General features: G+C 37.4%; 1 protein-coding gene across 3 annotated transcripts; it reads left to right on the forward strand.

Moving 5' to 3' along the window:
• Window positions 1-1,373: 1,373 nt before the first annotated feature.
• Window positions 1,374-13,803, forward strand: pabir2 (PABIR family member 2). 3 transcript variants are annotated; one of them, XM_079891966.1, is made up of 10 exons: window positions 1,374-2,261; window positions 3,688-3,763; window positions 3,845-3,898; window positions 4,220-4,263; window positions 4,497-4,551; window positions 5,082-5,183; window positions 5,296-5,381; window positions 5,470-5,543; window positions 5,632-5,728; window positions 11,534-13,803. In XM_079891966.1, exons 1-10 carry the CDS (start codon window positions 2,137-2,139, stop codon window positions 11,667-11,669), a joined length of 849 nt encoding a protein of 282 aa, XP_079748092.1. In that variant the 5' UTR covers window positions 1,374-2,136; the 3' UTR covers window positions 11,670-13,803. The 3 variants fall into 3 exon arrangements, with proteins under 3 accessions (XP_079748092.1, XP_079748093.1, XP_079748094.1); XM_079891967.1 differs by having other exon boundaries at window positions 5,479-5,543; XM_079891968.1 differs by having other exon boundaries at window positions 5,482-5,543.
• Window positions 13,804-14,732: the final 929 nt, after the last annotated feature.

Below are 14,732 nucleotides of genomic sequence, written 5' to 3' on the forward strand. Positions count from 1 at the left end.
TCTGTAAGCTCCTTATTCTAAACCTTAAAACAAATAACTCTTCCCTAGTAGTTTTATTATTTTAATAGAGGTGATTTATTTCTACAAAAGTCAGCTGAAGTTACCATCACCTGACCTGCGTAATGACCTTGCAGTCGCCTGGCTGAAAATCTTGTGTCTCTCATTAAAAGAAGAGAAAAGAAACATTGTCTGCTGCCAGACAAAGCCCTTGCAGTGAGCTGTAAAGAAACATGTGACTCTGGTGTTGCTCATTCCTGGTGTGTTCTGTGTAAAGCTATTTTATGCTAAATTGGATTTAGGGTGGAGAGAGTGTGTCGTCACACGGTGAAGTGTAGGACATGTTTCGACAGAAGTCAAAGTCTAAGTCATGTAGAAAAGAATAAAGTAAAACCTTGGTAAAACTTAATGTCCTTTGTCTGTATCTTAAGTTAAAGGAAATTATTTATTAGGATTTTTTTCTTGACAACTCCATGTTATTCCATCTGTGCTATATTTGTGGGTAAGATTAAGGCCTGGTTCCACAGACAGGGCTTAGATTAAGCCATGATTAGGCCTTAGTTAGATTAGGGCATTTAAGTAGCTTTTATTAATGTGCAATAGAAAAAAAAAGTTCTGGTGAGCACCTTGAGACAAAACAATGGCACTGACATATTTTAAGATAAACAGCTCAAACATGCATTTTAGTCTGGGATTAGCTTAACCCTTGTCTGTGAAACCAGGGGTAAAAGTTTATTCTCTTGTTTATTTTCTGTATTTTGATGACATTCCAGAAAGTATAAGTAACATTTTTTCTCAGAAGCATAAAATCTCTGAGAAATCCACTATAAACCTCTACAAAGGAGAAACAATGTTGGTAGTAATGGCTATTTTGGTAGTAGGGGTACACAAACAATACACCAAGGCCAACAGTGATGCACTGGTGTAAATCATACTGAGGCAAGTATGGTTGAGGGGTAAAGTCACTGCAATTTATTATTTTAAAAAGCCAAAGGCTATTCTGAAGCATTCTAGCTATAGTCTATTATAGTACTGAATTTGGCTGACAAGCTGAAAGTAGTAGACTTTATTCAGTGCAGTTAATGGCATATTTACTATATAATTGTACATTTCAAATATCCAATATGTTACATATTCATAATGTTAAACTGTGATATATAAGTATTTCACAAAATCTAAAGTATCTCTCTTAATAAAAAAAAGAAGTTTTTTTTAAGCAACAAAGAGAATGCGCATGCGTTCAACGGCGTGCGCAGGGAAACGTCTCCAGGAAATGTGATCTCATTGGCTGTTTACCTGAACGGTTGCCATTCAAAAAGGCACGCCGGTGGCCATCAAGTTTCGGATTGGTTCACGATGCCGTCGGTCAGTCCGGTAGGAACAGAAGGGGCGGGACTCTTATCTGAGCTGTGGCTACACTGCGGCGTCCAAAAAAATAGATAAACAGCATGCTAACCTATGATTGACGCAACTAAGTTACAAACTTATTCAACTTTATACTGACACGCCAAATTGTCAAACAGAAGTTGTTAGAGAGGAGCCGCGCGCTTGTCTAGTGATTTACATGCGTTTGCCCAGCAACCCATCACGGACAGCAAGCTAGTTAGCAACGTGATGATGGCCAGCTGAACACTGTTGTGCATTCAACTTTTGGTATTATTGCGCTCACTGTTTAATGACTTAACCTTCATGCTTTCCTGCTTTAAATGTTGCTTTCTCATCATCCTTTCCACATGCACTCCAAAACTTGACTGGAGCTGTTTAGCCTGGTTCTTGTCCGCCATCAAGCTAAGCTAACAGCACAGGAATAGTGTGCATGGGCCAAACCCCTTTCACATTAGCTCGCAGCTAACCAGCCGCTGGATCTACAAGTTTGGACCAGAACGTGGAGAGTTTTCTAGGAAGATACTCGGTGCACGTCGAACAAGCAGAATGTTGGTTTGCAGAAACCCACGGATCATTTCCTTAGACATTGATCGAGATCTACATTGACCCTAACAACGACACAAACTCCAATCTTTCTGAATTGGCTATAAAATGCACATAGTAAACTGAGGCCTTGATCTGCTTTGTCCGTTTCAACGATGTAGCTTTGCAACCTATGTGCTTTTTTGTGGCATACGTACAAAGACAATAACGATGAACAATCAAGGAACCATGTCGCAAGAGAAGATGGAGCTGGACCTGGACATCCCATCGTCACTTGTTCAGAGTGATGGCCACTTGAGACGATCTAACAGCGAACCCATGATAAACGGCCTAAGGTGAGGATTGATTGCATTTCTCGTTGTGTTTAGAGCAGTTACTGTCTTATGTTGGTATGTTATGTTCATCTGGACCTTATGAACATTTCGAAGTTTCTCTCAACCTGGTGAGGGTTGACCTGCCTACTTGACCATGCTGAAAGATCCAGCTTAAGCTAGTCGCAGACTGGTTTTTAATTAGTCCAAACTGGCCATGCCAGTTTAAAGTGGTCAAGCTGGTTTTTGAAACCTGGTAGCTGATTAAGATGGGTTTGCGAACAAGGATCCACATCATTTTGGGGCATTATGGGTATGTTCTCAGCCTTGATGGTGAGTTCCCACACAGTTAGGTTAGTTAGAACTTTGTCCACCAATGTGAAAATTCTCATTTGGCTTCACATATAAACACAATTATACACATACACAAAGTAAAAGTTATTCTCACAAAGAGTTGCTTACCCTTTTTTAATGGAGTAAATGTACCCCATTTTTAAGAAATGTCGGCACCGTATAATTTCCAGATTGAAATGCATAAAATGCTTTTGAGAGATGCCATGCATGGCTGTTGTGGGTGCTCTCTCACTGGTAAAGAGATGCATCCATGCTAGATGAACATGCTTTGAGTCATCAGAGCTGCCAGTCTCTCAAGAGAAGACTGTGTTGGTGGTATAAAACTTGCACATTAGTATTGCGATTAGTGTTAAAGTTGGCATGAAATACATTTACAGTCTATATAAATGCATATTTTAGATCTTAGCAATTCATCTGTGCGTGGCATGAAATCAAAATGGAATATATTGCAGATTTATTATTATTTTTAATAATTATTAATGTGCCCTCGTCATCCTAATCCGAAATAACTTCTCCCTCTTGCAGCGTCTTCTCTTCTCCAATGACGTTTTTACTGGCATGAGGACAGCCTGTCACTCACATGACATCACCGCAATAACAAACCACAACGATCCAATCAATTCCCAATGGACAAAATGTCCCACCCTATTTTTTTTTTTTTTCTTGTTTGAGAAGCTTGTTTCACTCGGATGTGTCTTAATGGGGAAGAAAGGATGCAATTTCCTTTTCATGCTGACTTTGATTAAACATTACAAGGTTAAAACATTTTCAATGTCATAATTAGACCTTCCAGTGAAAAAACACTTTTTTTTTTTTCCTGGTGACCTATGTAGGACTCCTCCAATCATTTAGTGCGTCTAAACTCCGCCCCCCACATTCATCTGCATCTATTTTTGAGTGCACATCTCAATCTCAATCCAGTCAACAACTGATGCATAGAACCAAGTCTCTGCCCTACATTTTCTTGATATTACCCTGAAGTACATTACAATATGGAAGAAAAGCTCTTTCATTACTTCAATATCATTGTCACTTCAATGTTTAAATATATTTTTTTTAGTACATGAAAAGTTGAAAGTTCTTTCTCTTTCTCCAGTGATGCTTCACAGGTGTTCCAGAGAGAGGTTCTCCGCAGCAGAAGAAACAGTACTACTGTTGTTCGACCTAATGTGGTACGTAGCAAGGTTCAGAATGCTGTGAATTAATGTTTTGTTTAATGCAATTTGCATATTGGATATTTTTATGCATTTTAGGTTCCATCTTCGCCAGTACGTGTTCCTAGCACAAGACTACAGAGAATCAAACAGGTACAAAGTTTGCATCAACATTCCATGAAATATGACTTGAACATATTTCATAGTCTATGATCTTAATAGCATGTCAGACCCACCACTTTTGTGTATATGGGAGTGTGTGTCTTAAAGTACATGCTAAAATTAGATTTGAGTTTTCGCAAACCACCAGTCTTTCTGAATTAGGCTGGTTGGTAGTACCGCACTCCAACATATAGTTTTATAGATGTGTAGAAAGTCACAGTGATATTTAGTGAAGTCACAGTGATATTGTAGATGGTCACAGTTGGTGATATTTCCTCATATGGGGTTTCTTATATGCTTGCTTGTTTGTAGGAAGAGGGTGTTGATGTGATGAACCGTGAAACTGCCCATGAACGGTAAGAGCTCACATCTGCTGAACCCCCAAGGCATTGGTTTATCAGTTGTTGACTGCAGGTTTTGTCTGTTTCCATAGTGTTCATAACGTTCATGATCCTGTGTACAATCAAATAAGGGTTTTATTAAACTGCTCGCTCTGCTCATTGGTTGGAAGGGAAAATCGTCAGTGTTTAGTGACATCTCTCCTCATTCCTTCTGTATTTGTTTTCCTTTATAATGTCGATTTATCTAGAGAGGTGCAGGCAGCCATGCAGATGAGCCAGTCTTGGGAGGAGAGTCTTAGTCTGGTAAGGTGTTTTTTTTTTTTTTTTTTTAAACTTGCTTTTAAAATCTCTTCAAGGCTGCATTTCATTTTAAAAAAGTAATATTTTTAACTTATTTTAATTTTTTCAAATGTAATTAATTCCTGTTATAGCGCAACTGAATTTTCAGCAGTCATTACTCTTATGGACTTCAAACTATTAAACAGTAGTGAGTGTATAACAATACAAAACAAAAAAGCAAAGTACATAATTTAGGTTAAACATGAATCTACGCAAACAGTTGAAAAATTGAGACTGTGTTATGCAGATAATATGCATGCAGTAGCAATGTTGCTACACTTCCTCTTTCCCTTATTGATGGGACTGTGGAAGGGAAAATGGAAGCATGCTAGAGAAAAGCTCATGGAGTCAACAGGGCCACCGGTCTCTCAAGATCAGACTGGATTGGTAGTATAAAACTCCAACACTGCATTAGTAACGAAGTGGTTAATTTGCAGTAATACTGTCATGTTGTGTAAGTGTACTAAGTGATTTAAATTGTTTTGATTCAATAGAGTGATAATGATCTTGAGAAATCTTCATCGTCATCTCCAAAGAGGATTGATTTTGTGCCTGTGTCTCCTGCTCCTTCACCCACCAGAGGGATTGGAAAGAAGGTATCATTTCTTTTCTTCTAAAAGATGCTAGTGTTTTAATTCAGGGGTTTATGCTTTGAATTTACCTCTCTCTCTCTCTCTCACTCTCACACTCACTCACTCACATGAGCAGCAGTGTTTCTCTCCATCTCTTCAAATTCTGGTGAGCAGTAACGGTTTGACGCCCAGCCCTGTTCCCAGCCCAACTCGCCGCTTCAGGTGCGTTCTGCTTCAATCAACCCGCTGATGTTAGGCATAATATTATAGAATAATTAAAGCCGAGTAGCTGATATCACTCATCAAAAAGTTTGCCCAGCAGGAGGAGTCAGAGCCCGATCAACTGCATCAGGCCCAGCATTATGGGCAACCTCAAACGCAAAGGTGAGGGAGCGTTCACAACACATTTGCTTTTTTAATGTCATTAAACTTGGTGGGAAACCTATAAACCTCACTTTCTCTGTATGCTCAGGTGAAATGGAGACAGAAAGCCAACCCAAGAGACTCTTTCAGGGAACCACCAACATGCTGTCCACAGAGGTGTCCCACTTGCCTGAACTTAACACTTGGTGAGTTCTCTGTTGGATTTTTAATTGAGTGTCTTTATATAACGAGTATGTGTATTTGGATGTTAGGTTGTGAACCAGGGGTTTTCCTGCATTGAAAGTATTTAAGCGGCCGCCAAAATGAATCCTTTGTACTGCCAAAGATTTATTTGATCATGTAATATGACACTGTTCTGCAGTATCAGTACCAGCTAACAGCTCGCTGCTTAAACTCTCTCGTGAGTATTTGTGCAAGCGATCTGAAGAGTGTCAAAGGTTTCTATTTACGTGTTTTTGCAGCATTTAGCTTTGTAGCCAATTACAGACATGTTGAGGGTGAACACAGTGGCCAGTCAGATGTTGATCAGAATCCTCTCAAAACTGCGAAGTTTGTCCAGTGCAAGTTCTTTATGCTTAAATCCTTTATTTTAACCAACAAAGTATAAACACTGTCAATATGAGATTCAATTGCACAGCATTGACAGCTTCAGTGATTAAAATGCAGTGATATTCGCTTTCTGTATATAATTTTTATTTTTATTTATTTTATTTTTTTTCCCATGCTGCTAACACATTGCAAAGTTTCTGGATTGACTACCATATTTAAATGCTCGATTTGAATCGACTGACAGTATCTAGTGGTCGACCGATACTGTTTTTTTGATTGACGATATCTTAGAGAGCGGGGTGGTCGTGTGTGTAAAATTAGAAAACAAATCTTTAAAATAAACATGCTTATACTTTAGATGTCACCTTCTTGAATCTGCAATCCTATTACAGTATTTTTCACAAAGTAATCGTTTAAAAATATGAATATGTGAATAAAAAGTAAACACTAACTGTGCACTCAGTACACTGTTACAATAGATGGATGGATAAACTATTTTTATGACCAGATCATTTTACCTTATTATATAAAATGCTAACATTTTCACTTTTCTTCTGTCCAGTGATAATTGGGAAACAAAAAAGCGATTGAAGCCTAATGTTACTATAGCAATGTTTCTACATTTAATTGTAATTTAAATGCCACACAAAATGTGTTTTTCATTCCATTGCACTATGTACGGTTAGGTTAGTGATTGACTGTTGCGCTCTCCTAGAACCTTTTGCAGAGTAGGCTATTGTATGACGTGGCTTTCTAAAACGCGGCACTAAAGTTAAAATAACTTTTAAAAACGAGTCCCTAGACCTGCACTTAAAGGGGTGGTTCAGGATTTTGGACATCAGACCTCATTTCCAAGTTAGCCTGGGTGTTATTTATCAGTGGAGACAGTTTTCAAAAAATTTTACCCAGTCCTCCCAGTTGCATAGTTTGCCGGTGCTAGCTAGGCTAGCGCGAGTCAACGGTAACTGCTAGCCTGCCATTAAAACAGTTTTACCCACTCCACACTACACCAAAAGCAAATAAATTATAACGCCAGACTGTCGATGTAAATGTCTGTTGAGAGAATAATGTTAGAAATCAAACTACTCTTTCATCGCATTGCAATAGTTATACTTTGTTCCCTGTATTTATTAGCATAGTCTACAGCAGCGGCGGAGTGATATTGTTACCTAGGCAACCGAGACTACTACTAGCTAGCTAGACGTCCCGACTGTAGTGCGCTTCTGTTCTGTTTACTTTTCGGCGCAGTACTAACCGGAGCAAAGTAAAATTCCGCCGCTGCTGAGAAACTAGTTCCTGTAAATATAATGCGATCATTGAGATGCAAGAGTAGTTTGATTTCTAACATTATTCTCTCAACAGACATTTACATCGATAGTCTGGCGTTATAATTTATTTGCTTTTGGTGTGTACTGTGGAGTGGGTAAAACTGTTTTAATGGCAGGCTAGCAGTTACCGTTGACTCGCGCTAGCCTAGCACCGGCGAACTATGCAACTGGGAGGACTGGGTGAAAACTTTTGAAAACTGTCTCCACTGATAAATAACACCCAGGCTAACTTGGAAACGAGGTCCGATGTCCAAAATCCTGAACCACCCCTTTAAGTGCGTCTCGTGTTTTAATCACAAAAAACGCGTCCTATGTTAATGACTGAACAGGGCATTCTTATTGCGCTGTTATTTAAGCAGACAGTTTGCCTCGTACATTGTTTAACAGCATTAACAAGCCAAAGAGGGCAAGGTTTCAACTTAACTAAATGCATTTTAAACACTTGCATTGTTCTTGCTCCGTCCATGCAATAAATGCACGTTCTTAAATGAGCGAGGTTTTTCTAGCTCATTTCAATTTGGTAGTAATCGTAAATATTGATACACAACTCTGACTTTATTTTTAAGTAAATATTAAGATGCATATTCACAAATACAACTTGTAAATTACACCTTGATAGCACGCAAACATTTCTGCCCGTTTTCGTGTGTTTGTCAGCCTATGCTTTTCTGTTAAAGACTGAAGCGCGTGAGTAGCCTAAAACGCGCCGCGCCGTTATTTTCAGTTAAAGGAAAAATACTGCAAATTTATGGTGTTATGTTTGATTGGGGCATTCTACAGTGACACCACTGTGTTGTATCTACCCGAACCGTGAATTTTGTAAACCGTTACACCCCTACTTACTACAGATGTTGAGCTACCTCAAAGTTTGCATTGATTATTCTACGTTTACACTTTTGCATTGCACACATTGTAACATTTTAAGTTCAAGCGTTGCTTTAACACTTACTACTTTATCTTAAAGACACAAAGATATTTGTGTACATTTTATTTTTGACTGCTAAAATGTATATAATTTGTTGTTTGCCTTAATGTGGATAAATAAAAAAACTGGTTTAAATTCAAACTTTTCTACTTGTCTTAAAAAAAAAAAAAAAGGTTATAAAAAATGTCTAATTATCTATACCGAATGATATGAAACATTATATTGTGATATCAATATCACAATATATCGCACAGCCCTAGTAGTATATTTGGATTCATTACTAGTTTTTTAGAAGTATGGATGCAACAATACCATCTTTGCTTTCTACCATCTCTCCTTCAATTGAAATGCACACTGCGGTGTCAATTCACTGAAGTATATTGTCCGTTGCGCTGCGTATTTCAGAGCGCAGCACACTCATGATCCAGTGTTTTCAGTGTCTCATAGTGGCTTGGTTCCCAGTAAATGCTTTTAACTCCATCCTGCATGTGTGTTTAACTTGCATTTGTAAATGCAACTGGTACCAGTTAGGGTTGGGAGAAAAAAAAGTTTGCATCGCGAATCTCTCTCCAACGATTCTTGATCGATTCTGAGAATTTTATAATCTATTCTGAGTTTCGTTTTTAACTGCAGATGCACGCTTTGCTTGATGTTACGCTTGCAGTGTGCCGTTTCGCCCACCGGTCCTCTCGTTACAAATGCTCTATGAAAGCATAATTTGTCGTTTGGAATGCAGTGGGGTTATATATTAAAAATATGAAACTCATTGACAAAAGGCTGCTTTCAATTTCAAAGGCTCACGTGTACTTCGTAAAAACTGCTTGTGCATGCGGCTGTGTGACTCCAAGTGGTTAAATGTACTTTCATCTCATGCTTTTATGACTTGAAATTAATGTAAACAGTCAGTTATCTCTTAAGGGATTAGACGGGACAAAGACATCTTGTATTTCAAAAGACATCTGTGCATTCGTGTGAATGCAGCTTATTAGATCTCCCGCTGTCTATGTCATCAGTAATAATCAAAACAGTAAAGCTGAGAGGGGAAAAAATCACTCACAGCTCTTAAATGGAAAATCTTCAGATTTTCTTAAATACTGAAAGCATTCTTTGTTTATTGCTTGTAATGTTTCTTTGTTCCTCATTATTTAGGCTACTACTTACTATACCAGTTCACATTTGCAATTTTCTTTCTTTTTTTTTTTTGTGGACGGATGACTACAGCTTTTCCTTAGATTTGTAATAAGTGTTTGTAAAGCTGTGGTCACAGAAACCTAAAGGTCTCCCCCTACACTTTTCAGCCAAAAAGCTTGAGGGTTTAATAGTAATGTCTAACTATAAAGTATAATAGTTGAATAGCAATAATAGTAAGTTGAAGAGAAAGTAAATGCAATAATTTAGATAGTTCAATTTTTATGCCCTTTATGCTGTGGCAATTTTTCCCAATGGTATTGAAGATTCTTATTTTAAGGTTTTGTATCAGTTAGAACTTCCAGTGTTGTGACAAGACTAGTTTACTATGTTAACTAAATGACAAGCTAAAGAGAGTACTCACTGTTTTCATTAGTTTCATTTCTTTAACACAGTCTGTTTTTGGAAACTTGAATTTACTTGGGGTTAGTTCACCCAAAAATTAAAATCCTGTCAGTAATTGTTCACCCAAAAATTAAAATTCTGTCAGTAATTACTCACCCTCCTGTTGTTCCAACCCCGTAAGACTTTCGTTCATCTTCGGAACACAAATTAAGATATTTGATTAAATCTGAGAGCCGGATCACTCCTCCATAGGCTTCTATGGTATCGAAACTTGCCGGCCCAGAAAAGTTAGTAAAGACATAGTTAAAATAGTCCAAGTGACTACAGTGGCTCAACCACAAGTTTATCAAGTGACGAGAATACCTTTTGTGCGCAAAAATAACGAATTTATTCAACTATTAATTTTCTTCTGTGTGGGCCTGAGTGAATTCACGTAGTGTAACAGCGCAGCGCTTCTGTGTTGTACATCACCACGTAGGCTCACTATTGGCCGACGCTGGTTGTGTGTGATACGTGAGCCTACGTTGTGACGTACAACACAGAAGCGCTGCGCTGTTACACTACGTGAATTCACTCAGGCCCACACAGAAGAAAATTAATAGTTGAATAGTTGTTATTTTTGGGGGGTTTTGCACAAAAAGTATTCTCGTCGCTTGATAAACTTATGGTTGAGCCACTGTAGTCACTTGGACTATTTTGACGATGTCTTTACTAACTTTTCTGGGCCGGCAAGTTTCGATCCCATAGAAGCCTATGGATTTCATCAAATATCTTAATTTGTGTTCTGAAGATGAACTAAAGTCTTTCTGGTTTGGAACAACATGAGGGTGAGTAATTACTGAATGAATTTTCATTCTGAAACTAACCCTTTAAAATATTGTGAAATAGTATTAAGGCTGCATGGTATTGTTTCTATTGCTAATTCTCAACTACTGTTAAAGGAGAACTCTGGTCAATTTTAACATTGAGCTCATTTTTTTTTGTAAATTTGGAGTGCTGTCAATACAGAGAACAACGACAAAAATCGGTGTTGCCTACACCGTGTTATCCTCTTTGTAAAATTTGCACCCTGTTGACTTCAATGGGGCAAGTTTTAAACCTGCTATTACAAGTGCCCAGCCATTGTGAGTGATTCCTTCAGAGTGAACACGGTGAATCTGACTGCAGTAGATGTGAAAGATATTAATAAAAGTGATGTTAATTCAGCCAGCGCACATACCTGTTTACTTCCAGTTTTCGGTCGAAGTCCATAGTAGTCGATTGTCGAGTTCACGCGCGTGATCATAGGTAACTAAACCTATGCGCGTGAACTCGACAATCGACTACTGTGGACTTCGACCGAAAACAGGAAGAAAATACAGGTATGTGCGCTGGCTGAATAAACATCATTTTTATTCATATCTTTAACCCCATCAGTGCTAAAATCAATGTTCTTTAACATTCTCACAGGAGTAAATTCAGACATTACGTTTAGTCTTTTCGTTTTCTGCTCGGTCTATTCACAAATTATTATTGTGGCTTAAATGGGACAACTTTGCACAGAAGTGCCTGGTATACAATTAATAGTAAATGTAAATTGTAAATGTTGTGAATGGATTCCAGCTCTGAATAATGGGCCGTCTGTAACACGCTCCATATCTGTGTTTCTCCACCAGTCTGTCTCCTGATCTTCTGGATGGCAGTCTCAGTAGCGTCGGCTCCTCCTCAGATTCGCCCGCGAAGATGGAAGGAGTGTCGCCCTCCTCCAGTAACTCTCCCCGCACACCCCTTCAGGACCTTTCCCCCAAGTGATCCGCCGAGCGTCACCGACGTCAGAGAAGGATTGGGGCTGCTTTTCTTCCACTCATTATTCTTTATTTTTCAATGCCTTCCCAACTTCTTTTCCTGAATTGTCCTGTTACATTTAAAGGAAAGTGGCCCAGGAGTGTATTCGGTATGGGACAGACCCTAATGGCATGGAGAGACTGTGGATGCTTTTTGCATCAGCTGCTATAAATGGATGTGAGACGTGGTGTATAGATCTGCATCAAAGCGAACAACGTCACAGAGGAGGATCTTGGATTCTTTTTTTTCCTTTTTTTTTTTTTTGGGTCCCTCAATTTGGCAATTATCTTTTTGATAAGGCTTTTGAAAAGAAAACCGCTGTAAAAAACAACTACAGGCGCGTTCTTTGATTTACAATCTTAGCTTGCCAACAGGTATTGTGTGTGAGAATTTAATTTATTTTTTGGCTTTTGTTTTATTTGTATGTAAGTATGTACATAAGATTTGTGGCAAAACGTGCAGAGGCAAAAAGCTTGACCGGCAAACTGACAGCCGCCTCTTCTGGAGTTTTAATAGCGGTGCAACTGCACTTTAAAGGGGTGGAATATCATTTTGGGCTTTGTTCTGAATCTGCATATTTAATTTTTCAGGAATTGCCTTTTCTTGATTTTCAAATAGGTGGAGGAAATGTATTTTTCAAAGAGCTTGGCACTTCGTTCTCTGTTAAAATGGTTTATGGTTGCTGTACACAACTAATGCAGAAGGGATTTAATATTGCATCTGTTAGTAACCACTAAATCCTTGATTTGAACACTAGAGAAACTAAAATGCCTGTTTCTCAACCTAAATATGTGCGTGCAACTGTTAATTTTCAGAGAATGGAGCAAAACATCCGGGCTGGGTTGAGTGACTTGTAATCAAGCAAATGGAAGCATTTGGAGGAGAATGTTTTTTTTTTTTTCCAGCATTTTCAGAGGCTATTAACAGTGACCCATTTGGCAGTTTAATAGTTAAGCAGAAGTGCACAAAGATGAAACCCTCCCCATCGAGAGTCATTTGCGGAATTAAATTTTTTAATGTAATCTACTGATACTGAAATGGTGTGCCATTAAATTTGTATATAAGAGAAATTGTACAACTGTAGAAGTTATTCATTTGGGGTTTTAGTTACTTTAGGAAATGGTATTTTCTTCTTGTAAATGTTTTTTTCTAAATTTCATTGAAAATGCTTTATTTCCGCAAGCATGAGATAATGTATAATTAATTTTTGTGTGCAAGAAAGTGATTGTAAAATATTTTTCATTCAAGTGGATTGAAAGAAAGGGTTTTTTTCACATAAGAAAAGATGAAACTGCAGTGTAAACTTTTTCTGAATGTCTTTGCAAACAAAAAGTGGGTCATGTAGATCCAGATTCTGTCCTGTAGTAATGGGTGAAATGTATTTCTAGTTTGCTTTGGTTTGTTTTTGTCCTGTGGACGTGTCGAATTCTTTATTTAATGATTTTACTCTGTCCTGTCGACTTGTACAGTACTTTTAAAGCCTGTGCATGTGAACTCTGAGGAGGACCTGAGAGCTGTTGTGAGTGTGTAGTTCTCTACTCTTCCTGAACAATTCTTGTTCCCATCATATCAGAGACTTTCAGATCCCAGAAATAAATTATTTGTCCAGCTATTTTATTGCCTTGTCTCATGATATCAAAGATGTTCAGTGTTTTCTCTGTGTGGTTCTTGTCTTTAAAACACAATTGTCACAACAGAGGTGTTAACTGATTTGGTTCTTTACCCTTAATTTTCATCCCTAATGAAATGTTCTGCTTGACCATGACAATGGACCCTTTTCTCAGACTGTGCTGATGCATTTCCACAATTAACTTTATAATTCTCAACTATCCCTAATGTTTCTGAAAGTGTTCTGCTTTTATTTGATCAAATACAGTAAGAACAGTATTATGATTTAAAACAACTATTTTCTATTGTAATAGATTTCAAAATGTAACTTATTCCTGTATCAAAGCTGAATATTCAGCATCTTTACTCCAGTCTTCTGTCACATGATCCTTCAGAAATCATGCTGATTTAGTGTTAAAAACAATTGTGGTGCTTAATATTTTTGTGAAAAATTATACTTTTTTTTTTTTGTGCAAATAAAAACATTTATTTGAAATAGAAACTGGGTATTTTTAGGTTTTTCATTCTAAAACTATATTGTTTCAAGTTAAGACTACAGGTATTTGTACACTTTCTAACGGTGAACTTGAAGCAAACCGACTTCATAAATCCACTATGAATTGTGACCAGTTACCTAAAAATAATCGCAAAAATGGCACAGAAAAGTTAGTTCTGAGAAAAGCAGATACAAAAAGATATTACAAAATCCATTAAATTCCACTTATGTGACAGATTTTATTGGTTGGGTATGTTTATATTTAATAAAAGTGCCTTTTAAGTTTGGTAACATGTTGAATAGATATGTAATAACTTTTGATTATTCATATTCAAAATATGTGTGTGTGTGTGTATTTCAGAGCTCATAGACCTGTGTGATGAACAAGGAGTGCTAAAATTCCTCTTTATGCTCCAGAATTCACAGGAGAATGGTAGTGGACTGCTAAATGCTAGAGAGTCATTCATTGCTTGCATTATTAATCGTGAGTTTGAGTTTTTCAGTTTTATAATATATATATAATATAATATATATATATATAAACATTATTTAGCTAAGAAGAAAATTCTTTAAAGATAACTAATATCATACATTGTTTTCAGAGAATATAGATTAAATTAACTTGCGTTAATACTAACATGTTGGATATGTAGTGAATTCATGTTTAGACAAAAATACTTTTTTGCTGTATATTAGTCTGTTACAATTTTATTATTATTTGAGCTATTTTATGTAGCAGTTGCATTGTATTTTATATTGCTGATACATTTGTTAATGTGTGTGTAATTCCAGAGACTCTGCAGACTCAGATTGACAATCTTGAGAAAACTCGTCTGAAGCAGCTTCAAGTTGTGGAGGCTCTTATGGCTAAATCAATGGAAATCAATTCTCAACCACTGCTTAAAACCGTGAGTATTTTAGAGCCA

The sequence above is a fragment of the Squalius cephalus genome, assembly GCF_949319135.1.
Source record: "Squalius cephalus genome assembly, chromosome: 14".
Taxonomy (NCBI): domain Eukaryota; kingdom Metazoa; phylum Chordata; class Actinopteri; order Cypriniformes; family Leuciscidae; genus Squalius; species Squalius cephalus.

Excerpts from the sequence above, each read along its gene's own strand:
- pabir2 (XM_079891966.1), top strand. The coding sequence starts at position 2,137 with ATGAACAATCAAGGAACCATGTCGCAAGAGAAGATGGAGCTGGACCTG. Across the intron at positions 2,262-3,687 it reads CCCATGATAAACGGCCTAAG|TGATGCTTCACAGGTGTTCC; the intron begins GTGAGGATTGAT and ends CTCTTTCTCCAG. Across the intron at positions 5,382-5,469 it reads AGCCCAACTCGCCGCTTCAG|TTTGCCCAGCAGGAGGAGTC; the intron begins GTGCGTTCTGCT and ends CTCATCAAAAAG.